This window comes from Phycodurus eques, chromosome 3, assembly GCF_024500275.1.
Source record: "Phycodurus eques isolate BA_2022a chromosome 3, UOR_Pequ_1.1, whole genome shotgun sequence".
In the NCBI taxonomy this organism is placed as follows: domain Eukaryota; kingdom Metazoa; phylum Chordata; class Actinopteri; order Syngnathiformes; family Syngnathidae; genus Phycodurus; species Phycodurus eques.
In genome coordinates this window covers 23490828-23510636 of record NC_084527.1, presented here as the reverse complement: position 1 = coordinate 23510636, position 19809 = coordinate 23490828, and the positions used below count along the sequence as shown (strand labels likewise).

At 39.0% G+C, this 19809-nt stretch overlaps 1 protein-coding gene across 1 annotated transcript in view; it reads left to right on the top strand.

Moving 5' to 3' along the window:
- The window catches only part of fras1 (Fraser extracellular matrix complex subunit 1), a 229904-nt gene that overhangs the window by 188269 nt on the left and 21826 nt on the right, over positions 1–19809 (top strand). The window contains 14 exon segments of the mRNA XM_061672741.1: positions 3374–3498; positions 5010–5150; positions 6465–6692; positions 8086–8199; positions 8871–9021; positions 9525–9684; positions 11978–12146; positions 13476–13613; positions 13615–13723; positions 14264–14608; positions 15540–15700; positions 15787–15934; positions 17509–17714; positions 19433–19589. Coding sequence (XP_061528725.1) covers positions 3374–3498; positions 5010–5150; positions 6465–6692; positions 8086–8199; positions 8871–9021; positions 9525–9684; positions 11978–12146; positions 13476–13613; positions 13615–13723; positions 14264–14608; positions 15540–15700; positions 15787–15934; positions 17509–17714; positions 19433–19589 — 2352 coding nt within the window.

The following is a 19809-nucleotide window of genomic DNA, read 5'->3' as shown; positions in this document are numbered from 1 at the left end:
TTTAATATCTGGTTACTGGTTGACGTTACCTCTTTCTGGTTACGTCTTTTTTATGTTGTATCGTCAACAGCGGCAATTGAAAAAAGTACATCTGTTTTCAGATATAGGGAGTAAAAAGTACAGATACCTGAAACAAATCTACTTAAGTACAGCAACAAAGTATTTATACTTCCTTACTTCACACCACTGATATAGGATATAACTTACACTTGGGATAAATATATATTTTTATGTAAAAATTGATTGATTGAAGTTCTTTTTTCGAACATGTAAAAGTGAGAAAAAAGGAAAAGAACAAAACACACAAGATTTAAATAGAATTTAAAAAATCGAGTTTAACTATGCATATTCAAAAAGGAGTAGGAAAAAAGTAAAAACCTATTTACTCCTCCCCCTATCTGTACTTTCTTATGATCATATACAACTTGCTTTCTATGAACATCCAATATAGAACTATAGTAATATAATAATCATAAATACGATAATAATATATATACATCCTTATTCTTATATACACTAATACAAATAATGATGTCAGCATCTCCAGTTTCTTGGATATTAATGGCAGGAGAAGGGGGGGGGGGGGCTGCTAACGAAATAAATAAAACGGAGATTTTTGTTTTTATGTGCCTGACATGAGCGTTCCATGACAATTTATCAATTGTGACTGCTAAAAAAATATATATCAAGTTTCAATTTGGATGCCATAGATAACTATTGACAGTTCTGATCTAGTTTTTGAACTGCCAAACATAATTGCTTTAGTTTTATTTCGGTTTAAGGATAATAAATATAATGTTGATAAGGATATTAAATAATATCCATCCATCTATGTTCTTCCGCTTATCTGAGGTCGGGTCGCGGGGTCAGTAGGTTAAGCAGGGAAGCCCAGACTTCCCTCTCCCCAGCCACTTCATCCAGCTCTTTCAGGGAGACCCAGGTCAGCCAAACGACATGGTCTCTCCAGCATGTCCTGTGTCGTCCCCTCGGTCTCATCCCGGTGGGAAATGCCCGGAACACCTCACCAGGGATGCGTCCAGGAGGAACGTAGATCGACCTGGAAATTCAGAGCTTCGCCTTTCGGCTTAGCTCCTTCTTAACCACAACAGAACGGTACAAAGTCCGCATCACTGCAGACGCTGCACCGATCTGCCTGTCAAGCTCCCGTTCTATTCTTCCCTCATTCGTGAACAAGACTCCAAAATACTTGAACTCCTCCACTTGGGGCAGGATCTCATCCCCAACCTGGAGATGGCGCTCCACCCTTTTCGACTGAGGACCATTGTCTCAGTTTTGGAGGTGCTGATTTTCATCCCAACCACTTCCCATTCAGCTGTGAAATTCTCCAATGAGAGTTGTAGATCACGGCTTCATGAAGCCAACAGAATAACATCATCTGCAAAAAACAGAGATGCACTACTGAGGCCACCAAACCGGACCCCTTCTATGACTTGGCTGTGCCTAGAAATTCTGTTCATAAAGGTTCTGAACAGAATCAGTGACAAACAGCAGCCTTGGCGGAAATGGATCCAACTTACTGCCAGCAATGTGGACGAAACTCCGACACTGGTCGTACGGGGACCGAACAGCCCCTGTAAGGGGGTTGCAGAGGCGTGTCAACCAAGACAGCCCCACAACATCCAGAGCCTTTAGGAACTCTGGGTGAAGCTCATCCACCCCCGGGGCCTTGCCACACAGGAGATTTTTAACCAACCAGTCAACCGATGACGTCGTCTCCACCACCCTCCACTCTGCCCTCACACACCTGGACTCTGAGGACTCATATGCCAGAATACTGTTCATAGACTTCAGCTCAGCCTTCAATACCATCATCCCGAAACAACTGATCTACAAACTGGACCAGCTGGGGCTCAACACTTCGATATGCAACTTGCTGCGGGACTTTATGACAGTGAGATCGCAGGCAGTACGGGTCGGCAGCAATACATCCAGCACCATCGCTCTGAACATGGGGGCCCGTCAAGGTTGTGTGTTGATCCCCCTCCTATTCACCCTGCTGACCTATGACTGGACACCGACATACAGCTCCAACCTCTTCATCAAGTTTGCAGACGACACAACTGTGGCGGGTGTCGTCAGCAACGGGGACGAGACAGACTACAGGAGTGAGGTGAGCTGCCTGGCCGGGTTGTGCATGGACAACAATCTCTCCCTGGACGTGGGAAAAAAAAGGAGATTGTTGCGGACTTAAGGAGAGCACACTCCCAGCATGCTCTCCTGAACATCAACGGTGGTGCGGTGGAGAGGATGCGAAGCACCAAGTTCCTGGGAGTTCACATCACCGAGGACCTCTCCTGGACCAGCAACACCTCATCACTGGCCAAGAAAGCTCACCAGCGTCTACTTCATGCACAAGCTGAGAAGAACCAGAGCCCCGACCCCCATCATGTGCTCGTTCTACAGACGGACTATAGAGAGCATCTTGACACACTGCATCACTGTGTGGTACGAAGCCTGCACTGCATACTGCCGCAAGACTCTCCATCGCATAGTGAGGGCAGCTGAGAAGAAAATCGGAACCTCTCTTCCCTCCCTGCAGGACATTTACAGCACCAGCCTCACCCGCATAGCGGGGGATGCCACCCATCTGTCACATAGCCTCTTCAGTCTACTGCCATCAGGCAGGAAAATGCGGAGTCTGCGGGCTAGGACTAGTCGACTCAAAGACAGTTTTGTTGATCAGGCTGTCAGGAATCTGAACTCTCTGCCCCCTCGACCTCTTCTGTCCTCTGCCCACCTGAACTCTGAACTCTGACGCCATGTAAACATGTAGCTGCACACACACCCACACACGCCAGACTCAGGATTGCACCAGCCACTTTAGCAGCATTGGGGTTTCCATCCGTCCATTTTCTTTACCGCTTATCCTCACTTGGGTGGCGGGGTGCTGGTGTCTATCCCAGGTATCTTCGGGCGGGAGGCGGGGTACACTCTGAACCGGTCGCCAGCCAATCGCAGGGCACATAGAAACAAACAACCATTCACACCTACAGGTAATTTAGAGTCCTCAATCAACCTACCATGCATGTTTTGCCATCTAATTTATAAATGTCTTATTTGCCTTGGTTCTCTGACGTTGACTATGTTACACACGTAATTGAAGAATCTACAGTAAATTGCCCGTAGGTGTGAGTGTGAGTGGTTGTTTGTCTATATGTGTCCTGCGATTGGCTGGTGACCAATTCAGAGATTGCTGGGATAGGCGCCAGCACGCCCACAATTCTAGTTAGGATAAGCGTTACAGAAAATGGATGGATGGATATTCATACTTTGTCTGGATCCAGAAGAAGAAGTGTCTGAATCGGGATCCAAACCGGATGAGCAGCAATTGTTTTTTTTTCCCGTTTTGCAGGCATGCGAATCGACAGTTTCACGCAGGCTGACCTGGCGTCTCGCAGCGTCCAGTACGTTCACACCAGCCAAGAAGAAAAGCACGCCGACCAGTTCTCCTTCGCTGTGTCCGATGGCACCAACGAGGTGATCTGAAAAGTTATTTTTCTACAAAAATTGATTACAAAGTAGTCAATAGAAATTCTCCAAAAAAAGATGCCATTAAAAGGTATTATAGTTAGATAATAGTTAGATAGTTATCAAATCTGGAAATTTACAAGGTATATATTTTTTTCTTGTAAGCATTAAGAGGTAGTTAAAAATTAGGGGGGGGGGGGGGGGGGGGAGAGAAATTAAAGGAACTTAAAGGTTTTAAATATAATGTTACCACTTTTGTAAATTAAAAAGTAGGAAATTAAATATTAATCCTAAGAAAGGTTGAAAGTACAGACCGGAAATTCACAAGGTATTAAGATTTTAATTGCTTTTTAAGTTTTAAAACTAAGTAAATGAAAAGTACAAAATTAAGACTTTTGGAAGTAAAATGTATAAAATAAAAATGTAAGCAGTATTAATTCAATTCCTCGCAAACTTTATTTGTTAAACACTTTAAAAGCACGGAAAGTGCACCAAATGGCTGTACAAGGCAATAATTACATAAAACATACTAGAGAGAGAGGTGCAAATAAAACACAAAAATGGGTAAGTACAATAAAATAAAGATGGGAATGTCAGTCATAAAAAGAGCAATAAAATTAGTAAAAATAGAATCAATAAAAACATAAGTGTCAACATCTCACTGCTTCACAAAGTGTCCATATGTTTCATGCTACTGGGTCGCCATCTGGTGGAAAAATAACATAATTCGTTAAAAGTGTGATCATGTGTGGTTGTATGATAAGTATGTTTATTATTTTTTGTGCTGGTATTTTTCAAGGTCAAAATTTCATAAAAGATTTGTATTTTTTTTTTTTTTTAATATGAAGGGCTCGGTCCTCCAGCCAGCACAGCAATGTGACGCTATGTTCAGCATCAACACGTTTCTAGTATTGTCACGATGCATTAGACTGGCGACCGGAAGTTAGCACCACTGTACCCAATCGCGGAAGCATTGTGTGCATAGAGCTTCAGTTTTAGTATTCCTTATTTTTATTAGTTGTCTTAATTCTTAAAAAAAAATAATAATAATATGAAAAATGAAAAGGTAATAAATAACAAAAATGCAAACATTAGTCCATTACAATTTATTAGAGAAGATAATTTTACAAGGTGTCACATTAAAAAAGTAGTATTAAAATGTAGTATATATATATTTTTTTTTTTGTATTTCAATGTTAATGATATAAAAAATAGTGCATGGAAAACTGCAAAAATGAAGGTAATTCAAAGGTTTTAATAGACATTTTTAAGTAGTATTAAAAGGTAATAAATTACAAATAAAAAAATTAAGTCCACTAAAAAGTATTGAAAAGTGTTAAATAGAATTTTCAAGGTATTTTTGATGAAAGGTTAAAGGTATATAAAGGTATTCAATAAAACCAGCAAAAAAATAAGGCCATTAAAAGGTAATATATCTAATTTTACAAGGTCTAAAATGCTGAAAAGCTATTTTCCTACTGTTGATTGTTGGCTACATTTCCCACCGTCATGCTTTCCAGGTGGCGCAGACGTTCTACATCACCATCAAACCCGTAGACGACTCGCTACCCCTTCTCCATGTTCCTGGTATGCGGGTTCAGGAGGGCGTGAGGAAAACCATCACCGAGTTTGAACTCAAGGCCACTGACGCAGACACAGAGGTTGGTGACCCATACCTTGGAGTTTTTTTGTCTGTGTGAATGGCAGTGTCGGGAACATTACTTTGTACAACCCCAATTCCAATGTAGTTGGGACGTTGTGTTAAACATAAATAAAAACAGAATACAATGGTTTGCAAATCATGTTGAACTTATATTTAATTGACTACATCACAAAGACAAGATATTTAATGTTCAAACTGATAAACTTATTGTTTTTAGCAAATAATCATTAACTTGGAATTTTATGGCTGCAAAACGTTCCAAAAAAGCTGGGACAGGGTCATGTTTACCACTGTGGTACATCACCTTTTCTTTTAACAACATTCAATAAACGTTTGGGAACTGAGGACACTAATTGTTGAAGCTTTGTTTGTGGAATTCTTTCCCATTCTTGCTTGAGGTACAGCTTCAGCTGTTCAACATTCCGGGGTCTCCGTTGTCGTATTTTACGCTTCATAATGCGCCACACGTTTTCAATGGGAGACAGGTCTGGACTGCAGGCAGGCCAGTCTAGTACCCGCACCCTTTTACTACAAAGCCACGCTGTTGTAACACATGCAGAATGTGGTTTTGCATTGTCTTGCTGAAATAAGCAGGGGCATCCATGAAAAAGACGTTGCTTGGATGGCAGCATATGTTTCTACAAAGCTTTCAGCATTAATGGTGCCTTCACAGATGTGTCAGTTACCCATGCCATTGGCACTAACACAGCCCCATATCATCACAGATGCTGGCTTTTGAACTTTGCGTCCATAACAGTCCGGATGATTCTTTTCCGCTTTGGTCCGGAGGACACGACGTCCACAATTTCCACAAACAATTTGAAATGTGGACTTGTCGGACCCCAGAACACTTTTCCACTTTGCATCAGTCCATCTTAGATGAGCTCGGGCCCAGAGAAGCCGGCGGCGTTTCTGGGTGTTGTTGATAAATGGATTTTGCTTTGCATAGTCGAGTTTAAAGTTGCACTTACGGATGTAGCACCGAACTGTATTTATTTACATTGGTTTTCTGAAGTGTTTCAAGTTATTTGACAGTCCCTTCAAAGGAAGGGGGGAAGCTAGTTAGATCTGAATTAATTACACTTGAATACAATCATCAAATGTCCCTCTCATCCTGTTTGCAATAGTTTCAAACTCATGAAAACCCCATTTAGGTGGCAAATATGTTGGGTCTGAATTAATTACAACTGGAAAGGGTTATAAAACTTGTAATCACTCTCTTCCTGTTACTTTGGTTTGAATATCTGACAGCCTGTTCAGGCGGCAAAGTAGTCAGGTCTGAATCCTCCCCATTCTGTCCTGCGTCCGCCAGGCCGAGTCCATCGTATTCACGGTGGTACAGCCGCCGCGTCACGGCGCCATCGAGCGCACGGGTAACGGGCAGCACTATAGGCCCACCGCCACCTTCACCATGGACGACATCTACCAGAACCGTCTCAGCTACAACCACGACGGTTCCAACTCGCTGCAGGACAGGTTCACCTTCACGCTGGCCGACGGCACCAACCTGCTCTTCATGGTGGAGGACAGCGGCAAGGAGGCCAGTACTCATGCGTGTGTGTGTGCGCACGCACGTTTGTGTGTATGCGTCGACTCCGGGATTCAATTCAATTAACAATTTACCAAAAATGTAGTTAATAAATTAACTAAAGATTTAATCTTAAAAAAACATTTAATTTGAAATTTAAAAAAAATCCAAAATATTATTTAATGCGATTATGCATTAAATTTTACAAAAGTTAACAAAGATAATGTGAAATTAAATACATTAAATTAAAGTAAAATTCATAAAAATTGTTAAATAAAAATACATGAAATGTAAAAAAATATTCAACATAATGAAATAAAAGAGTTGATTAAATATAGTTTTACATACAATTAATAAATGTATTGAAGTAAATACTGGATTATAAAATATATTGGTATAACAAATACAAAATTAATTAATATAGTAAATACAAATTTCATGAAAAACAATTATGAAAAAGAAAAAAGAAAAACTTTATTAATTTCTTTTTTTTAAATATTTTAAAACTACTTGAAACGTAACCAATTAATAAAAGAAAACAAAGGAAAGAAAAACATTTTAATTAGAAAATGTTTGACAAAAAATTTAATAAAAACTGTTATTACAGTAAATATTGATTGAATTTAGTGTGAATTTTCATTGAAAAGAGCATTTTGCTGTCACACAATCAAATAATTTCAACATAATTTAAATGTACATTTTTAAATTTTACATTTCAGTAAATTAAATAAATCCTATACACCAGCAATCGGTATGAAATAATGTAAAACATGTCACCTGATATGGTGTACTTCAGTCACGTATCCTCGTCACGTTTGTTTTTGGAGCTATGGTCTCGGGGGTGAACGGACTCCTGAGTTTGTAATTTCACGTGCTTCCCTCTGCCCAGAATGGTCCACATGAATGTGGCACGATGAAGACTGGTTAGCACATCTGCCTTGCAGTTCTGAGGACCCGGGTTCAAATCCGCTCTCGCCTGTGTGGAGTTTGCATGTTCTCCCTGTGCCTGTGTGGGTTTTCTTCGGGTACTCCGGTTTCCTCCCACATCCCTAAAACATGTATGGTAGGTTTATTGAAGACTCTAAATTGCCCGCAGGTGTGAACGTGAGTGCGAGTGGTTGTTTGTTTAAATGTGCCCTGCAATTGGCTGGCGACCAGTTCAGGGTGTACCCCGCCTCTCGCCCAGTGTCAGCTGGGAAATGGAAAATGGATGGATGGTCCACATGATGTATGGGGAGGCAGGACATCTTTTTCATGGCGTCTTTATAATCCTCCACGGGGGAATCACTATTATGTTGATCGTATCTTCATGTGAATATGACATTGTACATGTTTTTAGATGGTAAATTGATATACAGCATTTGATAGTATCATAATGTGAGTATTCTATTGGACGTGTTATTAGATTGTGACGGCCGCCCCGCAGAAGTTCAAGATTGAAATTCTTCCCGTCGATGATGGGACTCCACGAATCGTCACCAACCTTGGACTGCAGTGGCTCGAGTACATGGACGACAAGGTCAGACAGACTTGAAACCCTAATTTGAAATCCCAACCTTTGTTCGAAACTCTAGCATACTGAAAATCTATACTTAATTTTTTTTTTTTTTTTTTTAAACCTTGAAACCCTAACAAAATAGGGTTTGAGGACAGCTTCAAACCCTTTTTTAACCCCTAGCCTAACTTGACAACCTAACCCTTGTTTGAAACCCTAATTTTAAAACCTAATCCTTGTTTAGAACCCGAAATGTTTTGAAACCCTAAACGTTGTTTGTAACTCTAACTGTGACTCTTGTTAGAAACCCTACTATGATACCTTTACACTTATTTGAAACCCTAACACCAACACAACCCAAATTTAAATACCTTACACCTGTCGTGAAACCCTAACCCTTCTTTGAAAGTCCAACTTTAATGAGAAACCCTAACTTTGATTTCTAACCCCATTTTAAGCCCCATCTTGAAACCCAAATTTGAAACCTTAAAGTCACCTTCAATGAGTTGAATTCACGTCTTTCCTATCTGTATCGGTAAGATCACAATGATTGTACCAGCGCACCCCGTGTTGTTGTAAGAACTTTGTTACAAGAGGAGCTTTGTCTTTTCATTGACTTTTTTTTTTTTTTTTTCTTTTTTTTTTTAACTAATTTTATCATTTTATTGTTTGTTGTGGATGTTTTGCATCTCAAGGCGACCAATCTGATCACTAAAAAGGAGCTGCTGACCGTGGACCCGGACACAGATGACGAGCAGCTGGTGTACGAGGTCATCAGTGAGCCTAAGCACGGCTTCCTGGAAAGCAAAATGGCGCCAGGTGGCCGCGTCAGCTCATTCACGCAAGGTGGCGACCAATCTCCTTTCCCCTCGCTCCCGCTTTCAAATATGCAACCAAAACATTAGAAATTTACCTGGTAGAATTGTGTCAAAGTCAAAGTCACAGCAAGGTCAAATACCTGAAACGCAAAACTAAACAATTTCCATCATTTTCTATCTGATCTTCTTCGATCTTGCTGGACACATAGTCGTTAGATAGCCGCTTCGCTGATTAGTTTATGGCGCCGTTTGACCTTGACGAGATCGCCTCGGTCAAAATTTCTCAGAATCAATGTCAAAAGTTAAATTGCAACAAACCATATGGAATTATATCTCTTAAAGGTCGTATCAAGAGTTTTCCAAATCATTTATAATTTCGTGCATACGCTCTAACATGATGATGTAAAAAGTTTTTTGTTGTTGTTTTTTTTTTTTGCTTGAAAACGACACACATCACAAAATGGCTTGATCGTCAAAGGAGTAGCAATGTGAACAAAAAATGAAAGAATGTAAACCTGTTTAACCCCTTAGCGGACATCAACCTGGGACTGATTCGTTATGTGCTGGACGAGGAGAGCACGCAGGAAACCATGGACAACTTCCATTTCCTTGTGAAGGACAGCAAACCCAACGTGGTCAGCGACAACGTCTTCCACATCCAGTGGTCGCTCATCAGCTTTGAGCACAAAAGGTTTGCATCAGACCTGTACAGTATACAGTGAACCGTGCTTGTTTTTCTTTTTTTTTTAAACACATTTTATTATAACTAACTGTAAGCATTCCTTAGCACCTGCGTTCACACTCGCTGTCCAGAAATGGGAAACTATTATTTAACATCATTTGAGGAAAACGAAAGAAGTTTGACATTTTATAGCAATGTAAAATAAAAAAATTTTTAAAAATGATATTGAAAAATATAGTGGAATAATTATTTGTAATTTAAATACATTTTATTTAAGTATTGAAATATAAAAACAACATACAATGTATTTAAATCGTATATAATCACTTAGAGAAAATGAAAAGAAGGCTGAAATTTAATGTAAGTTAAAACTAAATTTAATTTGATGGCCGGGGGGCACTGCCCCATGGGGCACTGCCGGGTACAGCCCGAAGAGGCAACGTGGGATCTAATTTTTATTATTATTATTATTATTATTATTATCATTATCCGTAAAATAGAATAGTAATGTGTAATTTTAATTCGATGAAACTATTTACATTTCTTAAAGTAAAAAACGTTATTGCAATACAGTAAATGTATTTAAACCATATAACATCACATTGCGTAAACGAAAAGAAGTCTGAAATTTAAAGTTGTCAAATACAGCGGCTGAAATGAGTATTTAACACGTCACCATTTTTCTCACTAATATATTTCCAAAGGTGCTTCTGACATGAAAATTTCACCAAATGTTGGGAACAACCCAAGTAATCCAGTAATAATACATACAAAGAAAATAGAACAAATAAGATCAGAACTTAAATTGTGTGAGAAAATGTGAAATGACACAGGGAAAAAGTATTGAAGACGGCAACTGGTATTTATTTAATACTTTGTAAAATGGCCTTTGTTTGCAATGACCGCTTCAAGACGCCTCTTGTATGGAGAAACTAGTCGCATGCATTGCTGTGGTGTGATTTTGGCCCATTCCTCCACACAAGCAGTCTTCAAATCTTGAAGGTTCCATGGGCTTCTTTTATGGACCTGAGTTCCAGTTCTTTCCATAGATTTTCGATTAGATTCAAGTCAGTTGATTGGCTGAGCCATTCTACCATTTTTTTTCTTTGAAACCAATTGAGAGTTTCCTTGGCAGTATGTTTTGGATCATTATCCTGATGAAATGTCCATCCTCGTAAATGGAAGCAGATTTTTGTTAAGAATGTCTCGGCACATTTACCCGTTCATCCGTCCTTCTGCAATGTGAAGTCTACCGGCACCATTTGCTGAAAAGCAGCCCCATACCATCATTTTCCCACCTCCGAACTTCAGCGTTGCTATGGTGTTTTAGGGTGTGCATTATGGCATCCAAACAGTTCAACATTGCTCTCATCCGACCAGACTATATTCTCCCAATATTTAACTGGCTTGTCCAAATGTTGTTCAGCAAACTTTAAACAAGCTTGACATGCTTTTTTTTTTCAGCAATGGGGTCTTGCGTGGTGAGCGTGCATACAGGCCGTGCCGGCGAAGTACATTACTCACTGTTTTCCTTGTGACAACCTGCTAATTGCAGGTCTTTTTAAAGCTCTCCACAGGTGGTCCTTGGCTCTTGGACAACTCTTCTGATGATTTTTTTGCACTTCTCTGTCAGAAATCCTGCGAGGAGCACCTGATTGAGGCAAATTTATGGTGGTATGATTGACGTTTGACTTACATATTGTGTGTGGCTTACCCATCATGAGATGTGTGTTGACTCACGCCTTTGCAATGAGACCATTTTGAAAGGCCATCAATCAGGACTGAATCAGCTGATATTCATTTGCACTGAGAAGGGTGCTGGATTGCTGTTTGATTATCGATAGATTTAAGGTGTTGTCTTGGCTTTCCATGCCTTTTTGCACCTCCCTTTCTTCATGGGTTCAGTACTTTTTCCCTGTGTCATTTCACATGTTTTCACGCAATTTAAGTTCTGATCTTATTTGTTCTACTTTCTTTGTACGTATGGATTACTTGGGGTTTTCTCCCAACATCTGGTGAAAATTTCATGTCAATATATTTAGTGAGAAAAATGGTGACTTGTTAAATACTTATTTCAGCCGCTGTACGTTGCATCTTGTCCAGTAGTGCTCAGTAGCTGCCTGACACATGGTATTACAGTGGAAGGCACAAAACTAAACTAAATTTGGACTTGCCTGTGTACTGTAAAAGCGCATTTAAAAAACGACCGCTTAAAAAATTGTGATATGGACGGATTCATGTTTATATTTATAACCCCGAAGTCCCCCCAAATAACAAAAGACTGATTGGTTTGTGGTGACAGTTACAACGTGTCGGAGAAGGCCGGCACAGTTGCGGTGACGGTGAAGAGGACAGGCAACCTCAACCAATACGCCATAGTGCTATGTCGCACCGAGCAAGGCAGCGCCACTTCCAGCGGCGGCGTGGGATCGCGACCCGGGCAGCAGGACTACGTGGAATATGCCGGACAGGTAAACGGGACAGACTTTCTTGTTTTTTTTCTTTTTGTTACTTTTACTGGCTTATTTTCTGTATTTTGTTTTATTTGTGGTTTTATTGGCTTAATTCGTTTTTCTGTTGTTTAATTTTATTGTATTTGTACTGTTACAGGCCTGTTCTTTTATAGGCACATTTTATTCCTATATGATTCCTACTGACTTATTTTATCTAACATTTTTGTATACTTTTACTGGCCTGTTTTTATTTCATTCTCTTTCTATGTCTACTGGTTGTATATTATACTATAGTAAATATGTTTATACTATATTATTTTGTCATGTATTATTTTGTGTTTATTTAAGTTCCACTTTAATAGCTGTTTTAATTTGTATTATATTTTTATTTCTTCATGCTTAGGTTGTTTAAATTGTATTTTTTACTTTCACTGGTTAATTTTGTATTTATTTTAATTTATTCTTACTTCTGATAACTTGTTTTGTAAAATAATTTATACTTCCACTGGCATATTTTATTTTTAGTTCTACTGACTTATTTTAATGTTACTTGATTTAATTGTTTTATTGTATTTGTTTATGTCTACTAACACATCTACTTCTTCTTCTCCTAAATGTGAAATACATTTTCTTATTTTACTTATTTTATTTTTCTTATTTCATTTTTTTGTTCATTTGTACTTTTACTGGCCGGCACGGTAGGTGACTGGTTAGCACATCTGCCTCACAGTTCTGGGGACCTGGGTTCAAATCCCGGCCCCACCTGTGTGGCGTTTGTATGTTCTCCCCGTGCCTGCATGGGTTTTCTCCGGGCACTCCGGTTTCCTCCCACATCTGGTAGGTTGATTGAAGACTCTAAGTTGCCCGTAGGTGTGAAGGTGAGTGCGAATGGTTGTTTGTTTCTATGTGTCCTGCGATTGGCAGGGTGTACCCCGCCTCCCGCCCGAAGATAGCTGGGATAGGCTCGAGCAGCCCGCGACCGAGTAAGGATAGGCGGTAAAGAAAATGGATGGATGGATGTACTTTTACTGGCTTTTTTATTTCTATTTCATTTTATTTGACTTCTGCTTTTGTTGTTGTTGTTTTAGTTTACTTCTGATGGCTACTCTAATTTTATTTTATGTCAACGTTTACTGATTTATTTTATAAAAGTTTATTTGTACCTGCACGAGATTTTCCTTTTTTTAATTTTTCTTTTACTAGCCCATTTCATATTTGACATACAGTAGTTAATTCATATTCTATTGCTCTATTTTATTTTTTATTTTTGTCTGTTTTAATTATACTTGTATTGACTTATTTTATTTGACTTTATCTTCACTTGTACTCTTTTATTTGCACTTTCAGGTGCAGTTTGACGAACGTGAGGACGTGAAGGTTTGCACGGTGGCACTGAATGACGACTTGGTGTTCGAGGGGGTCGAGAGCTTCCACGTGGAGCTAAGCATGCCCGTGTATGCCCTGCTGGGCACAAACACACGTGCCCGTCGTGAACGTCAACGACACTGAGGACGAGCCCACGCTGGAGTTTGACCGCAAGACCTTTCATGTTAACGAAAGCGCCGGCGTCATACGCGTACCCGTCGAGAGAAAAGGTACTTTACCCTACGAAGCAATTCTAGTCAGCAGCATTTTATGTAATGATACATGTATTGAGAAATATACATATATCCATTGTGCTATATTATGCAAACCATATAAACAGATATGAATGTGAAGCAAAAAAAAAAGCAGCAATAGTTAGCAGCAATGTACTGTATGTTACAACTACACGTGGCTCCATGAATACAAAACATATAATGTAGTATTCCTACAGTAATTGTAATGTTCAGTATTTACATTCAAATATGAATGTGAACAAAAAAGGCAGCAACAATAGTGAACGTCACTGTATGTGTTAAATTTAGATCAGTATTGTTATTAATACTAAGGTTTGCTTGCTCTTTAGTAATGTTACCTACATTACTTAATTTGAATGCATTAAAATAAAAAAGAGAATTATTCAACACATTTTTCAAAAATACATTGGATTATAATTGTAAAAAGTAACATTTAAATCAGTAAATACTGTTTTGATTATTTTTAAATATTATTATTATTGTTGCTGTTAATGTTGTGTGTCCCCTTGTGCCCAGGCGACACGTCCAGCATGGTGTCAGCCCTGTGCCACACTGTGTCCAAGTCGGCCCAGGGCAGCAGCCTTCATGCTCTGGAGTCGGGCTCCGACTACAAGAGTCGCGGCGACGGGCCCGAGAGCCGCGTGGTGCTCGGGCCCGGCGTCAGCATGAGCACATGCGACGTGACCCTGATCGACGACAGTGAGTACGAGTTGTCCGAGGAGCTGGAGTTGGTGCTGTCTGAGCCGTCGGACAACGCCCGCATCGGACGCGTCGCCGTGGCCGAGGTGGTCATCGACGGGCCCAACGACGCCTCCACCGTCACTCTCGGCAACGACACCTTCATCTTCGCCGAAGACGCCGGTACCCTTCTTTATTTTAGTTTGTAATATCAGAAAAAAAATTCTCTTTTTTTTCCACGTGCTTATTCATTTTATTGTTATTCTGTGCAATTTATATTTGTTTTGTCCTTTTTGTTTGATGGTACATTATTATAAAACGTGATCGAATTGAAGTATTCAGATATTTATTTTATATTATATAACATTTTAAACAGTGAATCGTTTTAAAGACAAATTAGGAAAATAATAATAAATCACACTCGCCTGACTATGCTACGGGCAGTGTGGGTTCAGTTCCGACTCAGTGACAGTGTGAATGGTTGGATGGATGGATAATGCAATTAGTTTAAATTGTATTAAAATGAGAATTAAAGGAATCCCTTTGCATTACATTCAATAAAATGTAAGCTAGTTATTTTGAATAAAATTATCTTAAAAATATGTAAGCTATTTAATCAAATAAAAATCAACTAAGCTATGTTTTAATTAAATTCAATAATTAAGATAACTATTTTGAAAGTAACTTATGCTAATAATTACTAAAACTAACATCAGCGACTCAGATGGCATTTATTGGGTCTACAATATGGTGTGATGGACTTGAGTTAATTTGAATTTCATTATAAAATATTGTATTGATTATATGAATTTTCATACTCGTACTAAATTAACTAATTTGACCAAAATAAAATATTGACCCTTAATATTCTGAATTAAAATAAATGACAAAAAATAAAAACTCTAATCAAAATCAAATCAAAATGAATCAGAATCAGAATCAGAATCATCTTTATTTGCCAAGTATGTCCAAAACACACAAGGAATTTGTCTCCGGTAGTTGGAGCCGCTCTAGTACAACAGACAGTCAATTTACAGAACGTTAAAAAGAAGAACGTTAAAATGTATCTTACTAGACAACCGTTGTACAATTATCGTGTTTTTCTTGCGTCCAGGCACCATTGAAATTCCAGTGCTGCGCCACGGCAGCGACCTGTCCTCCGTGACGTCGGTTTGGTGCGCCACCCGACCCGCCGACCCCCCCTCGGCTAGCCCAGGCGTGGACTACATCCCCAGCTCCAAGAAGGTGGAGTTCAAGCCTGGGAGAACTGAGGAGGTCAGAATTGGACGTGCTCCTTTTCATCTCAGAAATTGGCCAAACCTCTCGTTTCACATATCATTTTTACATTTTTCTCTTACCAGACGTGCAGTCTAACTATCATGGACGACGTCCAGAATCCGTCCATCGAGGGCCCAGAGTCCTTCGTGGTCTTCCTGAGTTCCCCACAAGGAGCCGTACTCCAGGAGCCGTACGAAGCCAACGTCGTCATCACTGACACCTTCCAGGACAGTATGTCAACACTGCTTTTTTCTTCTTAATAATAATAATTTTTTAAATTCAAAATATTAATATTTTTTAAATAAGTTTTGTCTTTGTTCGAGTTTAATTTCATTTTAATGATCTGTTTTGGTATTCTAAAGTGATTTGTTTTATTTTACAAGATCTTTTATTTTTAAAAATTAAGAATATTTTTATCTATTGTCACTTAAATTCAATTTGAATAATTTTTTAAAATAAATTATTGTTTAATTTATTTTTGCTTAATTTTAATATTTGGGATAAAACTTTTGATTTTATACTTGAATTTTAATATTTAATTTCTAATTTTCCAATCTCAAATTAGTAAATTGCACCACAAGGTGGCGGTTAAAGGTCGTATTTGCGATAATGTCATGTTGGCAGACTGGCACATGACCAGAGAGAGTCAATCATAAGCTTCAGCTTTGGAAGGAGAAAGTGATATGAAAGTGAAATCGGACCTTTTGGTTTTTTCAAATGTTACTAAAATTATAATCATGGAGATTCCCAAAAGCAGCTGTAATTTAATTACACATTTTCTCCCAGTAATGTAAAATATTACAATTCCATAAATTTTGTAATTAAACTGCAGAATCTTGTTACATGTAATTAGTTACTCCTCAACACCATTTCTGGGCCTCAACCTAAAAAGGCATGTGCGAGCAAGATGGCCTACAAACTATGCCTCCGTTACACAAGTTCCTTCAGTTTGTGAGAAGCTTGTGGAAGGACATCCAAAACATTTGACCCAAGTCATATAGTTTATAGGCAACGGTATCAAACGCTAATGCAATGTACTATGTAAACGTCTGACTTGAAGAAAGTAATGAAACATTGCCTATAAAATATCCTTATCTCATTATTCTGTCATTCAGCAAATAGAAATAATTTTGGTAATCCTAATGGACATATAACAGGTAAGGTTTAGATTGTATTTGATGTTCAAATCTGGTTGTATTTATGTTTTCAATAAAATATGACTAATGTATTTATTTAATTGTTGGCTAGTTATTGTTTTGTGTTTCATTATTTAATTAAAATGGCTCTTCAGTAATAATAATTAAAAACAAGGTTGATAAGGAAGTAATAGCTGCGATTGGCTGGCGACCAGTTGAGGGTGTACCCCGCCTCTCGCCCGAAGATAGCTCGGATAGGCTCCAGCAGCCCGCGACCCTCGTGAGGATAAACGGTACACAAAATGCATGGGTGGATGCTTAAAATGTTTTATTTTTTATTTTCTATAGCTTTTATTTTTCACTTTCCTTGAATTGTTAGAATATTGAATTTAATATATTGTATTTCTTATTTAAATAATGAAAATGTAAAAAAACAAATGGATATGATTGTTTTATAGTTTTATTATTTAGAATGTGTTTAGTAATAATAACTAATAATAACCATTTAATGGAAATAATACATGTATTTTTATAATAAAATGTTTATTTTAATCATATTTTTAAATAATATTGGGGGTTCAACAAAGCACATTTTTCCATTCGGGGATTGCTATGACCAGCTGTGATGAAAACCACCGTTGCAGAAATAATCTTTTGTGAATCTGTCAGTTCCCAGCATGCAGTTTGAGAAGAGTGCCTACACGGTGAAGGAGAGCGACGGCACCCTGCACCTGCCCGTGGTGCGCACGGGTGACCTGTCCTTCACGTCGTCGGCACACTGCTTCACGCGCACCATGTCGGCCGCCGTCATGGACGACTTCCGCGAGCGCCCCAACGTGGACGAATCGCGCGTCACCTTCCTGCGAGGCGAGAAGGTCCGATCCCGGCCAAAAGAAATCATTTTAAAGCTTTTGTTTTGACACCATTGAAAGTGCCACATAACATACAACTGAGATAATGTAGTTATCTCTGTTGTATAGTTATCTCACTAGTGTTGCACCAAATACCGGTAACAGTATTTTGACATCAGAAATAGCACGGTACGAGGTTGTTGTTTTTTAACTGCCGGTAAGTAAATAAATAAATAAATACAAATAACATGTGCGACAGGGCTCATATGAGGCCAGTACACAAAAAGCCGACACTCAGCCAATGACTTACTGTCTCCCAACAAGATAGAAAAGAGAGAGTTCTGTGTGTACGCATGACTGCATGGGAGCCGGGACAATGAAATGTCTTCAAACTGCCGACTAGCTCCTGCGGACGAGTTAGCACGCGTTAACACCGGGACGGAACCTCAAGAGTCCGCAGCTCACAAGGCTCTATGAGCAAAGTCAGCGCTATATGCAGTGGATTTTCCTTTGCTGTTATGCAAACTCGGCATTTGATGCACACGAGAGTCAGTGTAACCGCCAGGAGATCGATTGCATTGATAGCATGAGACGACTTAGCACGCGTGTGTGCGTGCCGCACGGAAGCCCGGCTTGGAGCGCTCCAACCCGCATACAGGTTACACTTCGTCAGAGACCACTCCGGAAATTGGAGAGTTTTGAGTAGAATAAAAATCCACCAAATGCAAAAGGAAAACCACTTACTAGCCAAGTAGAACAAAAACGTCCACTTTTCCACAATTAGTGTCCTCAGTTCCCAAACGTTTATTGAATGTTGTTAAAAGAAAAGGTGATGTAACACAGTGGTAAACATGACCTTTTTTGGAACGTGTTGCAGCCATAAAATTCGAAGTTAATGATTATGTGCTAAAAACAATAAAGTTTATCAGTTTGAACATTAAAATATCTTGTCTTTGTAGTGTATTCAATTAAATATAGGTTGAACATGATTGGCAAATCATTGTATTCTGTTTTTATTTATGTTTAACAAAACGTCCCAACTTCTTTGGAATTGGGGTTGTATTAGATATGAGTAAAGTAAATTACGTATAATTTAAATAATTAATATAGTCAGGGAAAAAAATATTAGACCCATTGTTTGTTTCTTGCTTATTCTTAATGTCTGGTGCAACCAGAAGTATATTTGTTTGGACAAACATAAGGATGACAAAGAAAATAGAGTTTAATATTAAAAGAGTTTAATATTAGAGCTGATATCAAACTTGAGCAATTTCCAATGGTTTTCTTGATTATAACCAAAATCATATATAATTAATACAATTAAGTAGACTTTACACCGAGTTGATTGGCTTGATTGGTATCGGCCGATAATTAGCATTTTATGCTGATCGGTTGATTGGCTTTAATGTCATAATTCGCCGATCCGCCGCATTGCCATCGTGTACAATATATTTGAATCCAAAAGCTAGTCTATTTTTAGCCTTCTCTTGTGTCTTTTGACGGAGTACTGTAAATATGTATCCCGCATCTCGCCCGAAGATAGCTGGGATAGGCTCCAGCACTCCCGTGACCCTTGTGAGGATAAGCGGCTTGGATAATGGATGGATGGATGGATATAGAATATCTTGGTCTCTTATTTTATATCACTAAAACCTGATAATTGAACTGGGGTGTGTAAACTTTTTATATCCACTGCATGTATGCGTATTGTGTGTTTATGTGCGTGTATGTGTGCGGTCTAGGTGAAGAACTGCACTGTTCACGTGAATGACGACTCGGTGTTCGAGCCCGAAGAAGAGTTCCAGGTTCACCTTGGGACGCCGACAGGAGACCACTGGAGCGGCGCCATGATCGGAGAGAGGGACACCGTCACCGTCACCATCACCAATGACGAAGACGGTAAGCGGAAGAACCTCCAAGGTCAACTTTTTCCAGAAAATAGGTATCGAAAGTAGCACAAAACTTCAAAGTAACAACTCCATTTTGTCACCCAAAAGTGCGAATCAGCGAGCTTCCAAGGATTAGACAACTGATGTATTTTTGTTAGCTTTTTTGGACTTTACTTTAGTTTTATTCTCATATTTACATTTCCATCATTTTATTCTCTTTTTAGTTTATA